Source organism: Chelonoidis abingdonii, chromosome 2, assembly GCF_003597395.2.
Source record: "Chelonoidis abingdonii isolate Lonesome George chromosome 2, CheloAbing_2.0, whole genome shotgun sequence".
NCBI lineage: Eukaryota > Metazoa > Chordata > Testudines > Testudinidae > Chelonoidis > Chelonoidis abingdonii.
Window position 1 is genome coordinate 264,708,398 of NC_133770.1, and position 26,224 is coordinate 264,734,621.

Below are 26,224 nucleotides of genomic sequence, written 5' to 3' on the forward strand. Positions count from 1 at the left end.
GCTTCTTGTGGTTTTTTAAAGTTTGTTTCTGTGTTCTGAGCCTCGCGCAAACTGGCCCTGCTTTGGCTAGCTGTGTTTTAGGGTAAGGAGCTTTGTGCATATCGGTGGTTGAACAGTCAGCTTGTAGTATGCTTTTCTGCTAGTCCTTGATGTCCATTTAGCTTCTCCGGATATCATTGCTGACGCCTCTGCAGCGTTCCCCAGTGCTTGTTGATAGTGGGCCAATTGCAGCGGCATCGTGCCGTGCCTGGGGGCCGACCAGACTGTCAGCCATAGGACGGCGGAGGTTGTGATTTGCGGAGCAAAGTTCCAGCTTACTGCTGGTTCGGTGGATGGTTCGGTGGGAGCTACGATGCGCAGAGGCCACCGTTTACGTACGCCGTTCTTGTGTTGGGGTGTGTGTTCAATCGTAGCAGCGTGCTGCGTCGCAGTAGTGAGAGATAGTACCTCTATAGTGTCTGCCCGTGTGCGCTCCTCCGCGCTACGAGTTGTTCGTGATGTAGCAGATGGGACAAGTCCAGCTGCTATATTGATAGAGAGAGGAGTGTGGTAGTGACGGCCTAGTTGTACGCTTGGCGTCCGCAAGCAGTTCAACAGTAATATGTGTGGAGGTTGGATGGTCCAGGTGCACAATTGAAGGGTGTGCCGCATGTCAACGTTTGCGCTCGTACCTCTCGCTCCTCATCGATCGTCGTGCATGCGCTCGAGTGAACCCGTGGTCCCGTTGTGTCTTAGGCATCATGGATTATTGGACAGCGTGGCCGAACAGGCTGCAGGACCGAGGGCCCTGTGAGTCGTGGACTCGCGGTAGTAGAGGTTTGGCAGGCAGTGGCGTCGCGACTGCTGTAGAGCTATAGCGGAGACTGAGTGCGAAGAGGGCTTGCGGAACCGACTGAAGCAAATGGGGAGAGACGTGATTCCTGGTTGCGATGTTGTTGTGTTTAGCTTAGGAAGGCAAGCGGGTAGGGTCGGAGCGTGCTTCAGGGACCTCATGGTGCATGTGGTAAGCACGTGGGCAGGCTCGACGGCCACTGCGTGCGCCTCACGCCAGCTCTAGTTGATGGGGCAAGGGCTGGTGACGAAGAGCGAAATGATGGCTGTTGTGGTGCGGAAGCTGGTGCTGACAGCGGAGGACGGGGGAAGAGTGTGTTTAGTTGATTGATCTTCTATTTCTACTAGCTTCGTTGCGATCGTGACTCAAATGCCAACCTAGCTACGCGACGTGTGGGGCTCAAGGCTGCTCTAGGACGATGGCTGTTTCGCTTCTGACTCGCCCGAGCTGCTACCACGTTAGATCACTTCTATCATCTCCACAGATGGGCCACACCCATATGCAACTTAGGGCCTAGTGGTCGGCGATTATTTTAATGATGATTCTTGCTTTGTCACTATCATAGGCAGATAACAGAGGCTTTTTGTCCCACGTCTTACCTAATTGGAATACCTGTGAGCTGAGGTTAGGCACTCGTCTCGGGTGTGATAAGCAATGTGAACATTTCGATGGGTCATACAGCTGTTTCTGCGAGTATGTGAGTTTTAATTCTGAGACTTTGGTGGGCTATGCGAAGGAGTTTGTTTTCGCAGCGCGTGTTGGGGTGGGGGGGGGGGGTGTTTCAGCGGCGCGGGGTGGGGGGTTCGGCAGGGCCGCAGGGGTTTCAGCCCTCAGCTGTTTTCTTTGGAGTAATATCGCCCTCGCCACTTTACAAAGTTTTGCAGGCCTGCATAAAAGGCTGAAAGTGCTCACTCTCAGGGCTTGTCTATACTACCCACCGGATAGGCGGGCAGTGATTGATCCAGCAGGGGTCGATATAGCGTGACTAGTATAGATGCGATAATCGACCGCTGAGCCCTCTCCAGTCGACTCCGGTACTCCACCAGAACGAGAAGTACAAGCGGAGTCAACGAGAGAGCGTCAGCTGTCGACTTACCGCAGTGAAGACACCGCATAAGAAGATCCAAGTACGTTGACTTCAGCTATGCTATTCATTTAGCTGAAGTTGCGCATCTTAGATCAACTCCATGCAGTAGTGTAGACAAACTCTGAGATGGGGGACCCATAGAAAGCAGGCCAGCTCCAGGGGGAGGCCCTGGAGAAGGTGGATTGCCATGCAGATGCTCCATAGGAGGCCTCGGAAAGTGCGGCCAGGAATAGGGAAGCTCTGGAAAGAAAGCCTCTGGGGTCAGGGGAAAGGCAGCTGTTGGATTTATGTTGAACTATTTTATTTTTGGTGTGTGCTAAAGATTGTCAGTGAAATCAATAAATGGTGCCTAAAGAAAGGGACTGAACAGACCCTGGGCATGGCACTTAATCATTCCAGGGCTAGGGAGACAGAACAGCAGCCTATATACAATCATTAAATGGGAGACATCACGTTCTCCTCTGGATCAGTTATACAGGTCAATACACAACCATAATCCAATCCAACAATATTATCTTAAAAGGTATGTTCTGAAATAGTATAAGACTAAAAGTCAGTTCATTTTTCAGATGAGCAAAATTGTCCAAATCCAAAATTAACTCCTCAACTCCACTGAAAGCAGGTGCAAAAGCCTCTAGTCTTCCCAACTTAAAAATACAATAATGCAATTGTCAATACAAAATACAGCAGCACATAGGTGATAAATGTTAACAACATTCCAAAGTTAAATTTATCAAATTAAACCTACGGAACATTATTCTAACTGCAGTATTACATTTGAAAATAAAATCAATAAGTCTCGCATTTTTAGTTTGCTTTAAAATGCAGCCGCAATAGAACAGCCAGTATTGTTATGCTGCAGGAATTAGAGAGAGATTTGTTGCATAATGTGCATTCAGGAAGCTACAGACTACATAGTGCCTTGCTTGTATAATTAAAGTCTCTTTCAATGGCTAACGGTAAAACTTCATCATCTAAATATAGAATTTTTAAAGAACAAAAATCATTTTCAGTTTTTGTCTATCATCAGATATTGCAACCTTGTTTTAGAAGGGAAACAGAGGGGGAAAAAATTGTTTATGAGACAGTGCTGGGCCAGAAAAACAAGCAGCCATACTTTTATGAGAAGTGGGATTTCAGGCTGAATAACTCAAAACTGAAAAGCCAGTCAGCCTGTGGGATGGATAGGTCACCGTACCACTTTGCCTGCATTTCCCAAAAACTGATTATTTCCCTCCTCCATCTACCAGTACAGCAGCCACAAAATTTCCAGGCACTTCCAGTCTATCCAGCCTTTTGGTTTTATGCCGAGAAACTCATTAAGCATCATACTATATAGCTCTTGCTTCATATTGTGCCTGAAGCCATACTATTTAGAGTAGCAATCTTGTCAGATATAAGCTGCCTGACCCTGTTTTGACTAAACCACTGGCCCTGCACAGTGGTGCAGTTTTTCAGCAGATATTAAAAATGGAGGAACTGGCCACTCCTGGGAATAATACCTTTTTGCAGGAGTGGGACTGCTCTGAATCACATTACATTCTTGCTGTCTATTTGCCCCCCCGTAATAACATACGGTATGAGATATCTTAAAATGGCTTGCAACATTTCTATATACTGTTAAATAGCTCCAGAGTTCTATCCAACAGAGGAGCACATTTCAGAAGTGGGTGAAACAGTCGTGACAGCGAAGCCTGTGAAATGCTATACAAGTAATCTATTTTCACAAAAGGAAAAAAATATACAAATAAGATGGACCACTGTGTGTCCAGTAGGAAGGAAGGAAGAGAGAGCCTCTAAAAAAAACCCTCTGCCATTATACCACTGAATTAAAAAAAAAAAAAAAAAAAAGGTACTTTTTAAAAGGTTGACCAGGAATAGTAGAGGTGGAAGAAAGTGTCTCAATACTTTGCTTCTTTACGCAGCCTAAAGGAAGCCTAAAATTTGGGGAGGAGTAATTTTTTTCCATTAGAAATTCAGATTTTTGTCTACCTTCTTTAACCTGGAAGACTCGACAGGCAATTGTTATGAAGAAGAAATCAGACACAATATAAATGAAATCTGAGAGGGGAAGCTATTTTTATTTGGCATGTTTAAACCACGTTGTGTGTGGATAACAGTTAAACATTAGAGAAAAGTTTCAAAGATTTGACATCTTCAACCCCTGAATATTAAGAATGAGAAAGCTCATAATCCACATTTCAGACCTATAAGTGCAGCAAAATTAGGGGAGCAGACACTTGATATTTTTGGTATGTCAATAGAAAAACAAGTAGGTTTTGGGGTCAAGTTTTCAGGAACTTTACACAAAATACAGAAGCCAATTCTCCCCCCCCCCCCCCTTTTTTTTTTTTTTTAAAAAGCACAAAATTTCTTTGGGATCATCTCACCCCCCCCCTTTTTGCATGTTACCTATGAAGACTGATTTAATATTTAATCTAGTTGTAAATATTGAACAATTTTTAAATAATTTGTAGGAAATCTTCATTTTACCTGTTTATGTGGCCAGATCCTCCGTGTACCTAAATAAATAGCAAAACTCATTGACTTCAGTGGTGGCAGAATGAGGCCAATAGCTTCTGATCAACGAAGTGCCACTCAGGTAAATGCATTAAGGTGGCTAAGCATTTTGATGATGGTCTTAAAATAAGTTATTAGAAAAATTACTGCAACACGCTTATTTGTACATATTAAGTAGCGTCAAACTGCAAGGGGGGGGAGTTTAATATTAAACTCCAGTTAAATTATTTGTTTAGTCTGTGATAGCTCCCAACCAGCATTAGGGCCTCATTGCACTAAGTGTTTGTAGAAACATACAGAAAAACAATTCAGTCTCAAAGAACTTACAAAAAGACAAGAGATATAAAATGTGGGTAAAAGGGATACAGCATATAAGTAGTCATAGAATCATAGATTATTAGGGTTGGAAGGGACCTCAGGAGATCATCTAGTCCAACCCCCTGCTCAAAGCAGGATCAATCCCCAAATGGCCCCCTCAAGGACTGAACTCACAACCCTGGGTTTAGCAGGACAATGCTCAAACCACTGAGCTATCCCAGCCATAAGTCTTGTAAGTTTATTTTTACATATATATAAAATAAACTGAACAAAGACTTGAACCTGCTATCACTCTGATGATTTTATTTAGATGCTACATCCTTCTCCTCGACATTTTATCTTTTTGTCATCTATTTTTATGACAAGGACCTCATTTTAGGTTTAAAGGAGATTTTGAGAGAGTTTCATTCCAGATGGATAGGAAAAACATGTTTCATTCCAGGGGCTAGTTGGGGAAAGAAGGTGGGATAGGAAAGAACTGTTCAAGCAGCAGTAGATAAAGTGCAAGGGAACCTGAGGGGAAAGAGAGAAGATGGTAAGCAAAATAATAAGCAGGGAGAATTAGATTAGGCAGATGAAGAGATGCTACAGTGGGAGAGGTTCAAGATGAAGGGGCCAACAACTACTAGCAATATAGCACATGAAAAAAGAAATCCAGAATCTAAGGGTTGCTCTACACTACGGGGTAAAATCGATTTTAGATACGCAATTTCAGCTACGTGAATAACGTAGCTGAAGTCGAATATCTAAAATCGATTTACTCACTCGTCCTCACCACGCGGGATCGATGTCTGCGGCTCGCCATGTCGATTCCGGAACTCCGTTGGGGTTGGTGGAGTTACGGAATCGATATAAGTGCGCTCAGGGATCGATATATCCCATCTAGATTAGACGTGATATATCGATCCCCGAGCAATCGATTTTAACGCGCCGATACGGCGCATAGTCTAGATGTGGCCTAAGTTTGAGCTGAGTGAATGATGTCAAGAGGCAATGCAGGAACCTCCTGGCTATTACTGCTGATTCCCATTTGGAGGGGAGGCTACTGTCCTGGGAAGATGTCTGTTATACATTAAAGCACTACTGTAATACAGTAATAATGACTCTAAATTACCCACATCTTTGGCTGTGGCTGGTACTGGCTACTTTGAGTAAAGAGCAGCAAATAGTTTGTGCATGTGTGTTTTTCTACACAATATTTTGTATTAAAAGATAAACCTGAGAAACTATGAAGTCTCCCACCTTCATGCTTTCATCTGCTAAGTTACACTTCTATTGTCATAAACTAAATCAGCAAAACTGAATGTCATACCGGTAGCAGCAATCAAACAGTAGTGATTGTGATTGCTTCTGACGACTCAGCAAAGAGGTATTAAAAACAGCAAAACATTTTGAAAACTCCCTTTGTAACTGGTATTCTTTAGTAAAACCATTTTAGCTATGTATGGTTTTACAACAAATTAATTGCAGTTGTCTTTTAAAACTTGCAGTTTCAGGTTCTCACTGTACTCCTCCTACAGTCTGACCAGCCTTTTTTAAAAAAATAAAATTAAAAAGGCATTTGGGAGCATTAAACTATTCCCAATTTAAAACATTTTTCAAAAATACAAAAATGAAATGAGAAAACCAACTGGAGGAGGAGGAGGAGCAGAAGACACTTTGGAAAGACCATTTCTGACAGGAGAAGGGAGCTGGGGCAATAGGTACAGGGGAAAGTCTGAATCGAAAACCTGGAAAAAACAAACATACTAATGTAATTAATTTCCTCAAGTTATTTTTAAATCCACAAAGAAATCGTTAGGAGCAATTTTACAACATCGTTTTGGTGGGGTTTTGGGGGTAACATTCTTGTCCCAATTCACATTGATCAAATTAATAAGTACAGAGAAAGACAATGCATGCAAAATATACCACTATCGTAATCAAAGGCCCATTTTGTAACTGCAATAAGATTAATTGTGTAGTAGTGCTGACAAATGCACAAACTGTTTGCATTTGAAGCATTTTTATCTCAAGCCCTAACACACCTAAGATGTACAGCCAGTCATGTCTTAAGATTTAATTATCAAAACTTGTCAGGGGAAGGGGGAGGGGGGCACTCTCTCATGCATCAGTAGGAAAGTTCCCTTGGCAAACGGGGACCAGCAGCAACAGAATGAAATGCAGAATTGAGCCAGTTCTGCTTTGCCAGAAGACTTATATTTCTCAACAGGCATGGTAAAGGCAAGTTCGATATTTAAGCCCTGCTCTGCAATTAGATTCCAAACAAGCAGTTTTTTGAACTTACGTACATCTAACTGCAGCATCAGGACCTTAGTAAACATTAGCTAAAGATGGATGATACAAAAGATTGGGCTGGTCAGGATTCAGGAATTGCATCTTAATAAGCCTCAACTTCCTCAACAAATGCTATGTTTGAATCTCAGATGGATTGGAGGTGCATTTGTAGTATGGACTTTGAGTAAACTGATTTCGCTCTTCAGCAACATTTTTCGAACTGTGTTATAAATCTTTAGCGTCACTTCTTTTGAAGGTAAATGTCATATCCTATGTGGTTTAAGTGTCTATAACTTGTGGTTTTCACACAGAAGCCATTCAAAAGAGCAAAAATGAGAAAAACTTCAAGATTAAATGAACAATCCTTCAAACCTTGATTTTGTTTTGGAATAGCTAATCACCTTCCTGAGCATTATGCTTGTATCTCGCATCTCCTTCCCCACTTTTTGATTGTGTCTTTATAGATCAGCATTTCAAACATGTAACAGACATCATCCTGCCACATACAGGACCTAGTTGTCTTACAATTCAAAATGTGCAAATACTGATAAAGCCAACTACACATTTATCTATCTATGTTCTTGTATGAGCTTACAAATTACCAGTTTAAAACAATCATTATGAATGGAGGTGCTTCTCACATTCATAGTTTCCAGAAATTTTCCATGTTTGTCTCAGAAAGTAGGTTTTTTGTGCATAACAGTTTGAACAAAATCTTATCTGTCTTTTGAATCAGTGGGATGGTGCAGGTAAAATATTTCTTCTGCTTAAAAGGTTCTGCAAAAAAAAAGGGGGGAGGTTAAAGTTGGAAGGTGGATACTTGGTATGCAGGTGGGCCATTGCTTTAATAAATTATTTCAAAACTGCTTAGTGACCATACAGACTCTTCATTTGAGAGCGGTATTGCTCCAGGTTAGATACAATACAAATACATGCACAATTTCAACTGCACACCTCTCAAACTTGTTAAAAGGCAGTCTTGCCTAAGTTGTTTGTTGCCTCATAACTTCCATCTTCTTGTCCCCAGACAGTCCGCAACCTACTCATTCTACCTACCTACATTTTATATTACTGCCCACCACCATAGTATCTGATACCCAGATCCTCACAGGTATTTAGACTCTGAACTTCCCCTAAAGTCCATGGGAGTTTGGTGTCTAAATCCCTTTGAGGTTCTCAGCCTGAGTGCCTTCCATGTAAAAAGTTTCTTGCAATAGAGACTTCATGGAGTCTCTGGCACGGTTTTTAAAAAAATTCAGTGCAATTTAAAAACCATTCTAAGGGGCAAGGAGGCTGTAGGGCTGATATGTGGTGGGGTGGTAAGAATAGGCTATAACAGGAATGTTTCACAAACTTAACTACCAAGGATGCTACAAGTGCAACCACTATAAAAAATGAGCATTCTGTCAATTATCCTGAACCCTCATCTCTGGTTGATATCTAACACATATGCTACATTTTAAGACAATATTATAATTATGAAGTCACTTATAAAAATAAGTATAGCTGCAACATACTGGAAAACTGTAGTATTTGGTATATTGTTTGGGGTGAAGCAATGTATAATTTATATTTATGTAAAAAAATTCATTTTTGTATATTCTATATCCCTCTAAATGTTCTTAATATCTAGAAAGACTATCTGATCACACACAAAATCTGGTTTAAGCCTACCTTGTGGATTTATGGCACCAACTTTATCATATTACAAATTCATTAAGCATGGCAGCTAAAGCAACTGTCATCAGGAATTATTTTAACATATGACTATACACTTAGTATGTTGAAACTAACCACATTGGTATATGTTATTAGTTGGTTTAAGTTTTACAATGAATTAAAACATTGCAAAAATATCTTTACTAGTCACAAAAATCCTACCTCTGTATATGATCAAAAACTGAGTATTTGTCTGATTTACATATCTGTCCTCAATATGTGGCAAATATAATCTCAATCCACTGGGCTAATCTAGCAAGAATAGTAAACAAAGTCTGATCCCAAAAGCAATCCTAAAATTGAAGGGTGGAGGGGAGGGAGGACGAGGGATTGGAGAATGTGTGTGACCAGTCTGCTACCCTGATAAATTCTTCCTCCAGCTCTACTCAGCCACTTGCACCTTAGACCACACTTTAGGAAAAGTATGCATGGCCAATTATGCATGTGCTGTCCTCAAAGTCAAGTCTGGGGTGCAGTGGCTGAGTAGAATCTATTACTACTGACATTTAAGAAGAGGCCTTCTCCCCCCAAACCCTAATTCCCATTTTCAATCTCAGTTCTGAGATGCCACCCAGAAAAAGAATTTACAGTTTGTATATGAACATCAGACCAGAAGTTTGTCCTTGAAGGAGATACAATACAATGCAACTTCACTTTAAAAAAAATCGTTAACAACCGAAATGCTAACATGACTGCAGAAAAGTTGCATCAACTATATTTATTTGACAATCAAACTAGAGAATCAAGTTGTCCACGGACAAGTGTCAACTCAAAGGTTTCTTTTTGTGTGTGTGTGTAGTCTGAGGCTACATCTACACTAGAAACTCCAAAGCACTGCCGCTGGAGCACTTCTGCGGCAGCGCTTTGAAGTGAGAGTATGGTCACACGTGACTGTAATCCACCTCCACAAGAGGAATAGCTCTGAGCCCAGCACTCAGAGCCTGTCCACACTAGCATTCTTGCTGCGCTTGGGGGAGGGGGTGATTTTTCACACACACACCCGAACCAGCAAGTTAGAATGCTATTAAATGTAAGTGTAGACAATCCCTGAGCTTCTGCACAAGTCCTTTACATAGTAAATTTTGTGAGTACAAAACTAAAGAAAGTGAACACAGAGCTTTCTGAATATTTTCACTACAGTGGATTCTGTCAAGAGTATAGCCAATAATAGCTAAAACCAAGAAGTTGGTGAACCTGCTACATGACTTATCCTTAAAACAAAAAACTGAAATAAAAAGAACATAAGCCTTAATCCATTAGTGCATAAGTCAATAACGGAGTTCAACCTGTGGTCCACGGACCTCTATGCGTAAGATTTCCAAAGAGGTCCAGCACCTAATTCAACATTTTGTAGGGGTCCACAAATGAAAAAATGTTAAAAACTGCTGCACTAACAGCTTGGAGTTTGGACAAAACTTCTCCTATTGGCAGGCTATTCCACAACTGTACATTATAGAGATTCTTGTAACTTTCTTCCGGAGTATCTGGTACTGTCTGGCCACTGTCATAGACAAGATACTGTGCTGCACAGACCAAAGATCTCAGCTGGTACAGAAAGGGCTCTATAACGCAAAGGTTCTCATACTGCTGCATGCAGACCACTAGCAGTCTGAAGTGCTGGTAGTCATATAGCTTCTTGTCTCCACCTCTTAAATTGCATTAGGGACAACTACAAATATACTGAGTATGTTCTACGTCAGGAATTGCTATAGTTGCCACAGAGATTTTGTGTAATCATGAATGGATGAGATGATCAACATGAGTATCTCTATTAAAACACAATTTACCCTATGAACGAGCTTGAGAATTCCTTCTACAAACCATTACAGAGTTTCAAGAATTATATCTCATCTTCAAAACAGTTTTATTACGCAGTTGTTTGTAATTAAGTACTGTTAAACCTTTTGGGATAAAAATAGTGGATTTGGGCAACAAAGACCGGTAAAGGAAAAAATTCTACAAGTATGCGAAAATCACTTTCTGGAAACAAAGCTATTAGTATTAAATTAATCCTTATATAATCAATTACACACAAACTTGGGTCTGTTACAGACAGGGTCATACATGTTTTATTGTTTACTGCTTAGAAACACAAGCTACAATCAATGGACAATACCTAAAAATGTGTATGAAGCATTGTAAATAAAAGTTTATCATCCCACATCACACTGTATTGATTAGCTTTCACAACATACAGCTGTCAGTAAGAAATCAACATCCTTGATCTTCTAACAGCAGCATTAGGGTGAGTTTTAAACATAAATTTCTAATTTGTTTTTTTAAAGGAAGGGATTGTTCCAAGACAAAGCTTTCCAGATACTGATACTTTCCTCAAGACAATAGATAGATAAGTAAAACCTCAGAGTTACAGACACCTCAGGAATGGAGGTTGTCCATAACTCTGAAATGGTCTGTAACTCTGAAAAAGACATTACAGACTTTAGCAGAGGAGTTGGGGCTGCAGCTGCAGGCAAAGGGTGGGGTCAGGGCTTCTGACCCTAGGCGCCACCAGGACTCCCGGGTTTTAGATCCTGGGGAGAGCGTTGGAGCACCAGCGCTTTAGACCTAGGGCAGGAGCCCACCTGTGGCTACATTCTAGTTTCAGTCCTGCAGAGGGCACTGAGATCGGGGCTTCAGCCTTCTGCTCCCAGTTTCGGGGAGGGGAGGGGGCACCAGGGATTGGGGCTTCAGCCCCACAGTTCTGCTCCCAGTTTCAGCACCAGAGGGATGTTAGCTATGGGGGAAAGGAGAGGAGTGCTGGGGCTGAAACCAGCACTCCCCTCATAGCTAAAGCCCCGATTCCCAGAGCCCTCCACACACACACACACCCCCAGCTGAAACCAGGAGTGGAGCTGCAGGGCTGAAGTTCCGATCCCGAACATGCACCCCTCCACACACACAAAATCAATCCATCCCTTGCATTGGTCTCCCCCAACCCCTCACTGAAACCAGGAGCAGAGCCATGGGGCTGAAGCCCCGAGCCCTGGCACCCCCAGCAGGGTGAAGCCAGGAACAGAGCTGGGGCTGAAGCTCCAAGACCCAGCACTTCCACACCCAGTCTAAAGCCCTGAGCCCCACTGCTCCCAAGGGTCAGAAGCCCCGAGCCCCTACTCTGTCTGTAGCCCTGACCCCAAACACACACCCTATGGCTGCAGCTCCAACTCTCCTGTGGCTGAAGCCCCAACGCAGTACAGTATTGCTTTTTTCAGCCTGCGCTGTTGCCTCATGGAGGACTTCCAGTTTCACAGGGTGTCCTGCAAACCAGTAAATCCATAACTCTGGTGTTCATATCTTTTAAATACAGTAGACCCTCAATGTTATAGCATAATTTATTACAGGAGGCAGATATGTCATTCCCATTAAAACTTCTGGATTAAGTTTTAATCCCATATGCATTTAAGAGACTAAATCCTTAAAACAAAATCCCAACACACTTACTTGTAGCTAAATCTTGTAGTCTTGTCTACACAAGAAAGTTACAATGGGAAAAAGGCTAATTAGAGGTCATGGATCCACCAGTTCCCTGCCTCTCCAGAGATACCCTTTCTGCATCAGTGAAGGAGTGCCTGTGGAGCTATACTCCATGACGTACACGCTGCACCCATGGTCTTCAGTCCTGCACACATTAAAACCTTACAAAGTAAAGGGCACAGTTTAACCTAAGTATATTAATATCTTTACTACCAATTGTCACAGTAGCTAGGCACTTCTGTTTTAAAAATTAAAGCCATAAACTATTGTGTCACCTGTACTCTGCAGAAAGAAGATTTCTAGATCATCAAGTTGCAGACTGTACCTCCAATTTTAATTTTTCCTATTTGGTCTGCAGAGGAGAAATTGTTTGGGAAAATCTCCAAGTCACCTATTTTTCTAACAAATACACTACCGCAATGGAGAAGCTTCATTAGTTCAATTCATCCTAAACACGGGTGAGCAAATCAGTTAACCATTTCAATAAATGAATCCTAATACAACCTCACATATTGCCTTCCTTTTAAACACCATCTTGTACTTTTTCTTCTCCATAATAAATAGCTTCTAAACAACTAGTGAATACCCTGAACAAGTTATTTTAACAATACTTCAACTTCTATGAGACAGTACTAAGCGACACCATCAAGGTGGACTCCAGTTATTTTGAAAAAGAAAATTAAAAATCAATTTCAGGTACTACAACTGTTCAAGTTCTCTTCCCAATTTTTGTGAGTTCTATAATCATTTCTTCAGAAGGTGTTTTCCCTTACCCTGTTATTGGGTGAAATGCCTACTCAGATAAAGGGGAAACTAATTATGTTGGGAAAAATTAGTGCAATTATTCACTAACTGCAGTCAGATTCGCAAAGTAAAAGGATTTTTCTTCATATTTCAGGTGTTATTTGTAACAATGGTAGGTAAAACATTTTCAGAGAACTATGCTTTTTTAATTGACTTTGCCTCTCAAACATTATACTTGCTGCTCTAAATTTACACTGGTTAAATGCTTTATTTTAAGATCTGAGGCCATTCAAAATCTTGATTCGCAGGAGAGTTACACATATAAATTCCTCATGCTTCAACAGATAAATATTTCCCAAATATAAAATTTAAACAGCTGACAGTCATCCATTTATGATTTCAGGAGAACATAACGTAGGGGGTTTTTTTGCACAGGGTATACAGTGGGCTGTCAAAATAGAATTCTGCTCACAAAAATCAGATCCAGAAGCAATTAGAAGCTGCAGTAGGGATGCTGAAAAGTGACTTTGCCTGCTGACAGTTTTCATAGTAGAAAGAATAGCAAGTCAAGAAAAAGAAAAGCAAACTCTGTAAAATGGAAAAAAGATGTGGAAAAGCATCTTACAGCTCAACAGGAATTTCTAAATGCATATTTGTGTGAAATCTAGTATAATGCTATCTAGGCCCTGTTATAGCATTACATTACAGCAGTAAGTAGTACTGCTATAAACAAAAATGAATTGGCTTTTCTTGAATAACACCCACTACACAAATCCTATTTATGAATCCCTTTGAATTCAGAGTTACAAGTTTGATATACATTTAACACATTTCTAGTAAAATTATGTTTGTGAAGAGAATACTTATGATTTTCTGCTCAGATCAAGAAGACACTTGATTCAACAGAAGTCACTACTTTATAGCACTTCTACAGCTTTTTTCTATATATTAATAATCACATTTTTGTGAAGCTTCATACATCAAATAAAAGTCTAAGGACAGGTGCTGCGGTAAAATAAATTTAGGAAGTGCTAGAAGGACTGAAGGGTCATATTCAGTACAGATAACTGGGGGGTACACACTTTGTAATACTTGTAGACAAAGGTTATTGCATTTGCACATACAAGGGGCTTCTTGAATTCCTTCATTCCAGGCCACAAAGCCCCTGAGTGCCATTCTGCCATCCATCTCTTTCAGCAGCTCCACACAAATTCCCCCAACCCCTCTCTCATGTTGGGACTCTGTGTACCCTCCTATTCTACCACTACAACCAGGGGCCCTCAACCTCCTCCCTGCCAGGGGTCTGTGTGCCTCCCATTCTCCATCTTCCCATACCAACCTCCTCAATCTTCTCCCAAGGCCAGCAGTCAGTTCTCTGTGCCCCCCCCATTACTTCTTCCTCCTATGTCAGAGGTTTTGTGTTCTCCCCACACCAGAGGGTCCTGTGTGCCCTCCCCATTCATCCTCCCACAGTCCAGGATCCCCCATTCTACCACCCATAGAAGGGGCTCTGTGCACATCTGCTTTCCCCATTCCTCCTCTCCCACCATAGCAGGGTACCCCACACTTCACACCAGAAGGGATTGTGTATTCCCCCCTCTCATTCCAGTGTCCCCTATTCACCCTACTCCCAGGGACTGTGCTCACATTCCTATTCCCCCACACTGTTATTTTTCCTTGTCTGGGAGGAAAGTCATTCAAGGTATTAAGATGTTAAACTCTGCTGGGAGGACACACAGAGATAAGCCTAGGATATTGTTATGCTGGGTGGCATTAATGGGTGCCATCAACCTGTTGTTTGATACAGAAATAATTGCAGAGGTGCTTTTCTAATTGGGTAGCTGAGACTCCAAATGTGTGCCATTTTTCCCCTTTTATTTTTCCCATTTTCCCCCAAATCACTAGAATTCTGGCATTTGACCCCTAGCACTTTTCCTGTTATTTTGGAATTGATCAGATTTGGTGTTCTAAACTTCTGCATTACTGAGAAACAGTAGTTAGTTAGTAGTAGTTAGCAGGTTAGTTGAATGTAAGGCTTTCAAGCCAATGAACCAGACAGGTGATGTGTTAAAGAAAAACCTGGAGCGTTCCTTCAATACACTTGAAGCAATGTGGGTAATTACATGCTGAATAACGGTCTCATCATATTTTTTAAAAACAAGTTGGTTCTTTCAAGATCAAAAATCTTCATAAACCAGAATTTAGGTGAAGAAATGGAACTCTCTCAGCACAGCGTTAAGTGCTCACCATTTTCCTCCTCTTGTAGGAAGCAACTACATGCCATACATCAGTGGTTCTCAAACTTTTGTACTGGTGACCCCTTTCACATAGCAAGCCCCTGAGTGTGACCTCCCACCTTATAAATTAAAAGCTTTAAAATATATTTAACACTATTATAAATGCTAGAGGCAAAACAGGGTTTGGGGTGGAGGCTGACAGCTCGCGAGCCCCCATGTAATAACCCTGTGACTCCCTGAGGTGTCCCAACCCCCCAGTTTGAGAACCCCTGCCATACATGAAAGCCTTACTGTGAAGGAGGTCAATCTCCCAGCAGTTGTTAGGTCACCTCTTTTGGGAACCAAATTACAGTGTCCTGTAAGATATGTCACCAGGTCACCCCAAAAAAGTTACACCCAACTGACAGGCTTCAGGTCATGGCCCCGTTTTATCACTACAAATCTCTCCTCTCTGTTTAAGGTCAAAGATGAAGCAGTTTGGGTGAAAAATGACCCTTACAATGTCTTACTTTGCTCATTGTCAACATTAACATTAAGCCCCTGAATCTCAAATGTGGTTTAACAGAGGCATTTCAGCCCTCTCTCTCTTTCCCTACTCCAAATTACTCAGCGAGATATCATCATGGAAGCAGCCTAGATCTATGCTCAAACCTGAGAAGCAGTAAAGGCCGGAAGTCCATATCCAAAGGCCTGATTAAAAAGATTACTTGGATTTCCACCCTATAACTAAATCTAAGACTTCTCTATTATTAACCACAAACAATCTGACAGGGAAGTAATATAAATTGAGAATTTATCAATTCAGATTCTATTTTATATTTGTGAAATTTACTAGCTTCAGAAAACTATTAATAATGATTACAGAGAAAGGCAGCAGAGAATTCTAAGATGTCTCACACATCTTGAAATTTAAATAAAAGGTTTTCTTCCTTCCCCAGGCCTGTTTTAGTTTCTTCATAACTTGCATTTTTCTCACCGTAATTTAAAATATAATAGTAGTTTCCAAACATCACACTCAAAGATGCAATGTGTTTCCATGTCTCTCTTCCCTGCCTGAGACACCCACAATCAGCACTTTATAGCACAGCCCTTTTCAAAATAAAAGCCTAAAACCTAGTACAGACATTTATATTTATCTCACTTTATACTTCCCTCACCATCCTTGTGTATGTTCCATCATTTTCACCCCGTACCTCCCAACTGCATCGTCTGTCAATTCATCGTTAAGTTATATGGACAAATATTTGCTCCTCCTCAGCCCAAGAGTAATTATAACTCACTTCTCACATGGGGAGCCTGGTACAACCCCAGTGTCCCATGACCAGTGAAAGGTGGGTGGAGAGAGGCGGGGAAGAGAGTGAGATACTCACTCGCAGAGGTGACGATCCCCCAGTACCCAAAGTTTGCGGTGCCCGGCGACCATGAGGAAATGATCACGCTGTATATAGTGCAGCTAGACCCGTCCCCTCACCATCCCCGCACAGAGAGTGGGCGGGGACACCATCCACTGGCTATTGGGGGTGGGGAGGGGATGACCCAGCCCTCTGATACATCGGACACCGGGCTGAGAAGCGGGTTAACTCTTCACCGGCCCCGCGGATACCCACAGGGCGAGGCTTCCTCCCCTCCCCGGAGCCCCGCCATACGCCGCGCTCCGACCGCCAGACACATGGGCTCGGCCCGGCCTCTCCCTCACACACGGGGGCCGGGCCGCGCCCCTCCCCTCTCCGTCCCGCGTCCCCCCTCAGCCACATGGGCCTCCCCTCACCGGTCATTGAGCTGATCCTCGGTGCCCGGCAGCGGGTGCACCACGAAGTGGATCGATGTCATGTTTCGCTCCCCCCCAGAGGCAGGCAGAGGCCGGGCGCACAATGGGGGTGGGGGAGCTCGGCGTCTCCCCGGGGCGGCGGGGGCACTCGCACCCGCAGGCAGAGTCCTTCCCTCACCACAGCGACACGACGCGACGCGGAGCGGGGTGCGGGGGCCCGCGACAGCAGCGCCAGGAAGAGACTCGCTCCGCGCCGCACTCACACACGCGCCGCCATCTTAACTTCCAGCGGCCCCCTTCTCCCTTCTCCCTCCCCCTCCTTGCGCCGCGCCGGGCTGGGCGGGGCGCCGATTGACCGACCGCGATGCAAGGCGCGCGCTTACTGGCGCGTGGGTGGCCCGTGGCCGGTGTGTCTGTAAGGACGTAGCTGATTGGACCAGCGAGTCCGTAAAGCGCGACTACGTCGGACGTGAAGTACGTAGAGACCACGTGCTCCTGGGGGAAGCCGTGGGGGGTGGGGTTGCGGCGCGGTGTCCGTTCCGGTGCTGGGGAGGGGTTGAGGGTGCGGCTGCGCGTCGCAGCCTGGCCGGGGGAGCGGGCGGCTCGGCTCGCTGTGGTGGAAGGGAGGCCCACTCCCCGCGCTCGGCTCACGGCGGCAGTTTGAGGCCCTCCCTCGGGCCTGGACTGGTGTGTCTGGGCGCTGGGTCCGCTGCGGTTCTGCCTGGAGGGTGGTACCGGCACAGACAGGTCGGGGTTCGGGGCCCCCGTGTCTCCGCTCTGTATCTGCCGGGGAGCGCTGGGAGGCGCTGCTGCACGGGCGTCAGCTGCCCGCGGGGGGCTGGCTGTCAGCAGCAGGGGTTGGGCTCACGGTCCCCTCTGCCAGCTGACGTCTAACCTCAACAGGCGCTAACTGACTGCCCTGACGGTGGTGTCTGGGCGCTTAAATAGTCGTGTGTGGACCAGGGTAGCGATTACAATCGCTTTTGCTAGCTAACCGATAGCTAATACATCCAACAGCTGATTCCAGAGGAGGCCTACGCTCTGTCTTGGGGTGTCTTGAAGACTTTTCCAACCATCAGGGTAGCAGGAAAGAATACCCTTTCTGTACTTGCCCCAAGCAGCTGTAGTGTGTGGACAGTTTAGCCCTGTTTCAGTCATGTGAACTGGACTAGGAGGGGGAGACCGAAACATGTCTAAAGTGGTGTTAAAAGCTATCCACAGCTGCTTTGGGGATGGGAGCGATATTCAATCTTGAGTGTGGATTAAGCCTGAGATGTTGCCTTCCCAAGTCAGCATCTAGCCTAAATTTACTGTTGTTCCCATTTGTAATGATCGATAACTGCAACTACACTTGCAGAGACAGCAAGAGGGCTACTTTAACCAGCACTAAATTCAGTTAAATCAACAGACTACATGTATTCTCAACTTGTGTAGACAAATGCACTGACTTGTCACAATTTAAAAAAAATTGTTTAAAACATTTAGATCACTAATACCCTAGATTACCAACATGGAAAATTGTAATTTAGGTGGTCAGCAGTTATAGTGCTTGCTATTTTGTTTGATCAAAAAAAGTTTCACTTTGGTTTTTTTTTTTGTAATTAAGCGTGCTTCCACACACCAGAACAATGTTGTAATGTGCCGTTGCAAAATCACAAGGTTTTGTTTGTTTTTAAAGGAATTTCCACAATGGAATAAATGTGTGGTCTACTAGTCTAGTATGCTATTTCCAACAGCAGCCAGAGCTATGGCTTTCAGAGAGAGGTGTAAAGAACCCTGCAGTCAGCATATGTTGGCGGCGGGGGGGAGATTCCACATAGTTCTCAGCCTGATCTGTTAGGTATTGACTTAAGCCTTAAAGCACAAAGTTTAATATCCCCTTCCAAAAATTATCTTTAATGATAACTGAATATTCTTGATCTCCATGAATATCCAATCCTCTGTACATATTAAAACAACCTTCCTCTAGCATTTAACAAAAGGGTGCTATAAAAACGTCTTTACAAAAACAAAGTTTTGTCCAACTCTTTAACATCTCATCTACACAATGATTATAACAGTCTTGGAGAGCCCAGCTGTAACACTGGTCAAAACATATATAAAAGTATTGCAAGATAGTGATTCACTATTTTCAAGAGAATCAGTAATGGTAGATAAGGTCAATTTCTTAATAGGATATACATTTTCACAACATGTCAGATACATAACCAACTGCACTAAGTTATAACAAGTGATTCTATATCAGATGTCTGAAGAAAACATTTAAAGATTCCCTGAAACTGAACATTTCAGAAACATTGTCTTACCAATCTTATTGAAATATGTGGTTTGGTTTTCTTTGATAATGTCACCTTAAATTAAAGAGCAGTCTTGGTTACATCTTAAAGTTCTCTTTTGCCTTTCTCCACCCTTTTCTCTCTCAGTGCAGGAGGGAAATTTCCTTTTTTGTCTCTTTCCTCCCCCCCCTCCCCCCACCTTTTGAAGGGCTCACACTTCAAGGAGTGGGAGGAAATGTTGCAAATGGATGACTATAAAAAGAAAGCACAGTGCACCCAATCATTTTCTAGAGAGAACTGGCCTTCTGCTAGTTGTTTCTTCAGCAGGAACACTGACTCCCCTCCTCTGCTGATATTTGGGGGGCGGGGGGGGGGGGGGGTTGTCAGACCAACAGGGAGCAGAGAGGGAGAGAACATCTCTGCTTTGGCCATGAGTTGTCTTCTAGTAATGCTACTGTGTTGTTAAAAGGAGCTTTCCCTTAGTGGAATGTGGGTGCTGCAGTGAACTTGAGCCCTCCAACTCCTCCCAGTGACAAGTTGGTCTGGTGTAGCTTCCACACTTCACCACCCCATCAGTTGTTTGTGACATTAGTCTCCCTGAACTTGGTGTGAGGGGGAAAATTCAGCCGTGTGCTAACAATACTATATTATATATTTACTTCCTCTGCATTTCTGTTTTTTATAATGTGTACTGTATGGTATCGAGCATGTTATCAGTGCTAAACAAATACCTGTTTTAAAGAATGAAGGCACAGCACAGTAGATCTAGTTTCTATTCCTGGGACTCCGTAGATTTCCTGTGTGACCTAAGTTCTGGTAATTACATTAGTGTCCACTTGATTTCCTCCTTGTATGTTTGACCTCATGAGTCTGTCAGATCAAAAATATGGGAGATCAGCTTGTTTGGATAGCTTGCTTTTCAAGGGCCTACGTGAAGAATTTTCAGTTGATCAGCTGCCAACACTACTCCTGAGGGAATTGTATGTCACAAAATTAAAAATTCTGCAAATTTTATTTGTCAAAATAACACAATATAATCACATCATTTCAATTATTTTGGCAATTTATTTCAAAATACCTGTCAGCAAGTGTGTCTGTGACAATACGGATTCAGGAAATGCTTTTTCACAAGTAGATTACTTACTAAGCATATTAGCACATTTATATGGCTCCACGAGTGAACAGGACAGAATCTCACATGCATGTCCAGTCCTGGCCCCAATCCAGGTGTGCGGTAAGCGAGCTCAGCCCAGCAGTATCCAAGTGTGGAGGGGCTTAGTGGGTGTGGGCAACTCAGTGGGGGATCCAGGTGCAGGAAGGGGATCTGAATGCACAGGGGCTCAGTGAGGGGTTCCGGGTGCAGGGGGAATAGGATTTGCAGGGAGATCCAGGTGAAGGTGGTTGGAGATCTGCAGGGGCCTCTTGGGGGAGAGTCTGGGTGCTGGGTGAGTGGAGTTTGGTGGGCTTCAGGTGCAGCTTGTTGGGGCTCAGTGGGGTGGAAATCCAGGTGTGGGGCACTTGGTGTGGTAATCCAAGTGCAGAGATGTGGGGTTCTGCAGTGTGGGGGTTTGAATGTGGGGGGGACACAGGGAAATGGTCTGGGTGCATGGGTGGGGGTCTGGATGCCAGAGGGTGGGCCTTGATAGGGGTGGGGGCAGAGTCTAGGGGAGGTGGGGATGCACCAGGATTGGGTAGATCCCTGTACAGTGACCCCTTCCCCCTACAACTGGAGAGCAATGGAAGCAGGAAGAAGGGGGCAGTGTAGAACTTCCTGCAGCAGCAGGAGATTCCTGGAGTGGTCTGACCCAGCCCTGGCAGCAGCCCATGCAGGGGAAGAGGAAGTCCTGTCCACCCACAGCCCAGCTGGAACTAGCAGCTGGAGGCCAGCGCATGATAGGAGCCACCAGCCAGAATGTCCCCAGCCCTGCCCCTCCCTGGCTCTGGGCACGTGGCAATAGTGAGCAGAAGGGATAGAAAGAGACAAGCTCTGCTCCCTGAGATGCTGATTTACATCTTCCCCAACTGCTTCTGACACCAGAACCTGATGCATATCACTTCCTCCCCCCAGACCATGGCCTGGGAGTTTTTCCTGCAGGAAAATAGTAAATTCTGTGGGGAATATTAAGGGAAAGTGTGGGAGCCTTACTGAATGGGGGAGGCAACCTAGTGACAGATAATATGGAAAAAGCTGAAGTACTCAATGCTTTTTTTGCCTCGTTCTTCACAGACAAGGTCAGCTCCCAGACTGCTGCATGGGGGAACTGCCCTCACTGGTGAAAGAACAGGTTGAGGACTATTTAGAAAAGCTGGACATGCACAAGTTCAGGGGTCTCGATCTAATGCAGGGTGCTGAGGGAGTTGGTGGATGTGATTGCAGATCCTTTTGTCATAAATAGCTAAGGGTTAACGTTTCTTTTACCTGTAAAGGGTTAACAAAGGGAACCAAACACCTGACCAGAGGACCAATCAGGAAACTGGATTTTTCAAAGTCCAGGAGGGAATTTTTGGACTCTGAGTCTTTTGTTTGTCTCTCAGCTATGAGAAGCTTCTTTCTTCTTCTAATCTTCTGTTTCCAACTTGTAAGTACAGGTAGAAAAACAGTATAGGCTTTTATGTTGTTTTGGGTGTATTTATGTGTGTGTAACTTGCTGGAATGTTTCAAATTGGATATCTTTTTGACTCAGCCTGTTTATTCATATTTTTCTTATAAGCAATAGCCCTGTATTGTCATCTTACAGAGAATATGTTTGTCTTTTTTTTCTTTTTTTATATAAAAGCTTTCTTTTTAAGACTTGTTTGAGTTTTTTCTCTCTGGGTAGGCTAAGGAACAAGGGGAGGGAATTCTCTTTGTGTTAGATCTAGGAGGATAAGCTCTGCAAGCACCAGGGAATTTGGTGGGGGGGAAGAGAGATAGAATCATTTCTGTTTCCTGTATTTGGGGTTTGTCTCTTTGTGGAATAAAGGAGACATGCTTCTTGGTATTGTGATGTAAAGAGATTGCATCAATACTCTCAGGTTAGCCCAGAGAGGAAAGTCTGGGTGGGAGAGAGAGGGGGAAGGGAAGTGGGTTATTTCCCTTTGTTGTAGACTCAGAGTCTCTGAGTCTTGGGGTCCCTCCAGGGAAGGTTTTGGGAGACCAGAGGGGGCCAAAACCCTGGAATTTTGGATGGTGGCAGCGAGATCAGATCCAAGCTGGTAATTAAGCTTGGAGGTTCATGCTAAGCACCCAGATTTTGGACGCTAAGGTCCAGATTTGGGAAAGAGGTTGTCATGGTAGAGGTCTACTACAGACCACCTAACCAGGAAGAAGAGAGGGATGAGGCTTTTTTGAAACCTACAACTAACAAAATCATCCAAAGCACAGGACTTGGTGTGATGGGGACTTCAACTACCAGATATCTGTTGGGAAAATAACATCAGCAGGACACAGATTATTCAACAAGTTCTTGGAATGTATTGGAGACAATTTTTTATTTCAGAAGGTGAAGAAAGCTACTAGGCTGGAGGCTGTTCTAGATTTGATTTTGACAAATAGGGAGGAACTGGTTGAGAATTTGAAATGGAAGGCAACTTGGGTGAAAGTGATCATGAAATGGTAGAGTTCATGATTTCTTCAAGGAATAGGTAGGAGGGAGAACAAGCACAATAAAGACAATGGATTTCAAGAAGGCAACTTTAGCAAACTCAGGAGTTGGTAGGTAAGATCCCATGGAAGCAAGTCTAAGGGGAAAAACAATAGAAGACAGTTTGGCAGGTTTTTCAACAGAGACATTATTAAGGACATAAGAGCAAACTATTCACTGAGCATAGGAAAGACAAGAAATATGGCAAGAGACCACTGGGATAAAACAGGAGTATTCGTGGAATGATCTAATGTACTCAAAAAAATAGACCTACAAAAAGTAGAAACTCAAATTACAAATGGAAACGGTTGAATGTAACAAGGGTAGCTAACACCAACATATGTAGGGACAGAAATTCCAGAAAACAGACAAGGCACAGTGCATGAGATCAAACTAACTAAGCATGATAAAAGGTGACTGTAAATCGAGTCATGAGAGCTGTGCCCTGACATCTGGTGGTGAATTATGGAAGTGTGGAAAGAATGTCCGGAATGTGAGGTCTCAATATTTGCATAGGCATGCCAGCAAGGAGCCAGCAAGGAGCCTGGGAATGGTTATTTTTGACATTTCTGGGATCCCCAATTTCTTCATTGTTGGGCGGGATAGATAAGGTGTTGCCACCTGATTGTGTGAATGAGGAACTACGGGACTGCTTTGTGACAGAAATGTCTCAATATAAATTAAATGACACTTTGTGGGTAGACAAGGGACAATGGGTTCCAAAACCCAGTGAATTGAGAAGAGTTGGGATGAGGTATTTGTGCCTGGTGGTGCAGTCTCCTTGTGGAGCTAGAAGCACCGTTCCAACCCCCTTCTCTACTCCACTGTGGAATGGTGTCAAGTTTGATTTTTTATTCCTTAAGACTCTAGATACAGGTTGCTGAGCTGAACTCACTTTGGGCTAATGGTGCACTAGCACTGGGGCTCCCCTACTATGTGCTGAAATCACTAATAGTCTGAAATCACAAAAGAGCTGAAATTACTGAGCTGGAGCACTGAGTGCTGTGCTAACTAGTGGGGGAGCCTGAAGCTATACTGTGAACAGAGCAGCTGGCGGGAGTGTTTGAGCAGAGTTTGTGGGGATGCTGGAGCGGACCACGGGACAGCTGGTGGAGCGGAGCGGCTGCAGAGCGGAGTAGCTGTGGAGTGTGGAGCAACCACAGAGCGAGCGGAGCCGAGCAGTTTGCAGGGACAACTGGAGCAGCTCACGAGGCAGCTGGTGGAGCGGAGAGTTTGTGAGGACGCCGGATGGTAATGAGCAGAGTGGAGCGGGACTGGTAAGGCGGAGCAGTTCGTGGAGAAGGCGGAAGCAGAACCCACGGAGAGGCAGGGCAGTTGGCCTGGACCACGTAAGGTGCCCCTTTCACCCAGGCTGGGGGGAGGGACCTCTACAGATAGACTCTTGAATTTTGGGGTGGCATTGACCAGAGACTTTTGGGTGGTTGGACTTTGGAGTGATTGGACTTAAGACCCTAGGGGAAAAGGACATTGCAAATGTACTTGGGGGGTTTATGGTTTGTGTTATAACTCTGTTTGTGGTGTTTTCTCAATGGGATGCCGCATTGTTTCCTTCCTTTATTAAAAGATTTCGCTACATCAGACTCCGTGCTTGCGAGAGGGGGAAGATATTGCCTCCTAGAGGCGCCCAGGAGGGTGTGGTATGTAAGTGTCCCAGGTCACTGGGCTGGGGGCTCGAGCCGGTTATGCATGGTGTATTGAAACAGTACCCCTGGATACTGAACCTGGCCCTTGTTGCTAACAAGAAAACATTCTACAAATACATTAGAAGCAAGAGAAGAAACCAAGGACAGAGTAGGCCGTTACTCAATGAGGGGGAAATAGAAGAATACAATACAGAAAATGTGGAAATGGCAGAGGTGCTTAATGACTTTTGTTTGTTTTCACCAAGAAGGTTGGTGGTAACTGGATGTCTAACATAGTGAAATGTGCAGTGAAAAATGAGGTAGGATCAGAGTCTAAAATAGGGAAAGAACAAGTCAAAAATTACTTAGACAAGTTAGATGTCTTCAAATCACCAGGCCTGATGAAATGCATCCTAGAATACTCAAGGAGCTGACTGAGGAGATATCTGAGCCATTAGCATTATCTTTGAAAGTCATGGAAGATGGGAGACATTCCAGAAGACTGGAAAAAAGGGCAAATATAGTGCCCATCTATAAAAAGGGAAATAAGGACAACCCAGGGAATTACAGACCAGTCAGCTTAACTTCTGTACCCAGGAAAGATAATGGAGCAAATAATTAAGCAATCAATTTGCAAACACCTAGAAGATAATAAGGTGATAAGTAAGTCAGCATGGATTTGTCAAGAACAAATCATGTCAAACCAACCTAATAGCTTTCTTTGACAGGGTAACAAGCCTTGTGGGATAGGGGGAAGAAGCGGTAGATGTGGTATATCTTGACTTTAGTAAGGCTTTTGATACTGTCTCGCATGACCTTCTCATAAACAAAAACTAGGGAAATACAACCTAGATGGAGCTACTATAAGGTGGGTGCATAACTGGTTGGAAAATCATTCCCAGAGAGTAGTTATCAGTGGTTCACAGTCAAGCTGGAAGGGCATAATGAGTGGGTCCCCGCAGGGATCAGTTTCTGGGTCCAGTTCTGTTCAATATCTTCATCATCAGTGATTTAGATAATGGCATAGAGAGTACACTTATAAAGTTTGCAGGATGATACCAAGCTGGGAGGGGTTGCAAGTGCTTTGGAGGATAGGATTAAAATTCAAAATGATCTGGAGAAAACTGGAAAAATGGTCTGAAGAAAATAGTGATGAAATTCAATAAGGGACAAAATGCAAAGGACTCCACTACAAGGGAACAATCAGTTGCACACGTACAAAAATGGGGTAATTGCCTGTATCATTCACAGTGAAGCCCAGGCCCATTTGTTAAGGTGGAGGCGGAGATTGCGTTCCATAAGTTGTTTTGCAGATCCGCAGGATATTCACTATAATGGGAGCTGCACCCAAATGTCTGCGGGTCGCTGGCTCTTTGCAAAGAAACATATGGTGATAGAGAAGTTGTGGCTCTTGGTAGAACAGTAGCTTCAGAGCATGCAAGACCTCACTTGATGCAGCATAGGACAATGAAATGCCAGTGTACAAAGTGTAGACTTTGGAAAAATAAGAGATTCAAACAAAATGGCTAAGATTATACAAACAGTTTAGCTTGCAAGACTCCACAGCCCAGCCGGCACGCCACATCTTCCCATGTAAAACAAGACTACAAGTGATGAAAAGTGGGGTGCGTTCAAGCAAAAAGGGCTTCAGAAGGAAGCCTTTCCATCAGTGATCCATCAGTAGCCCCACTAGAGTTTTGCCCGGAAAT

The 26,224-nt window shown here is 43.7% G+C and overlaps 1 protein-coding gene across 26 annotated transcripts in view; it reads right to left on the reverse strand.

Moving 5' to 3' along the window:
• The window catches only part of UBR5 (ubiquitin protein ligase E3 component n-recognin 5), a 152,771-nt gene extending 135,492 nt beyond the window's left edge, over window positions 1-17,279 (reverse strand). For 12 of the 26 annotated variants that reach the window (XM_075063148.1, XM_075063147.1, XM_075063145.1 and 9 more), the window contains exon 1: window positions 16,974-17,279. In XM_075063148.1, the coding sequence (XP_074919249.1) occupies window positions 16,974-17,035 (62 nt within the window). In that variant the 5' untranslated portion in view covers window positions 17,036-17,279. The remainder of the gene's footprint in view (window positions 1-16,973) is intronic. The other 14 variants (XM_075063154.1, XM_075063153.1, XM_075063150.1 and 11 more) reach the window with 3 other exon arrangements.
• Window positions 17,280-26,224: the final 8,945 nt, after the last annotated feature.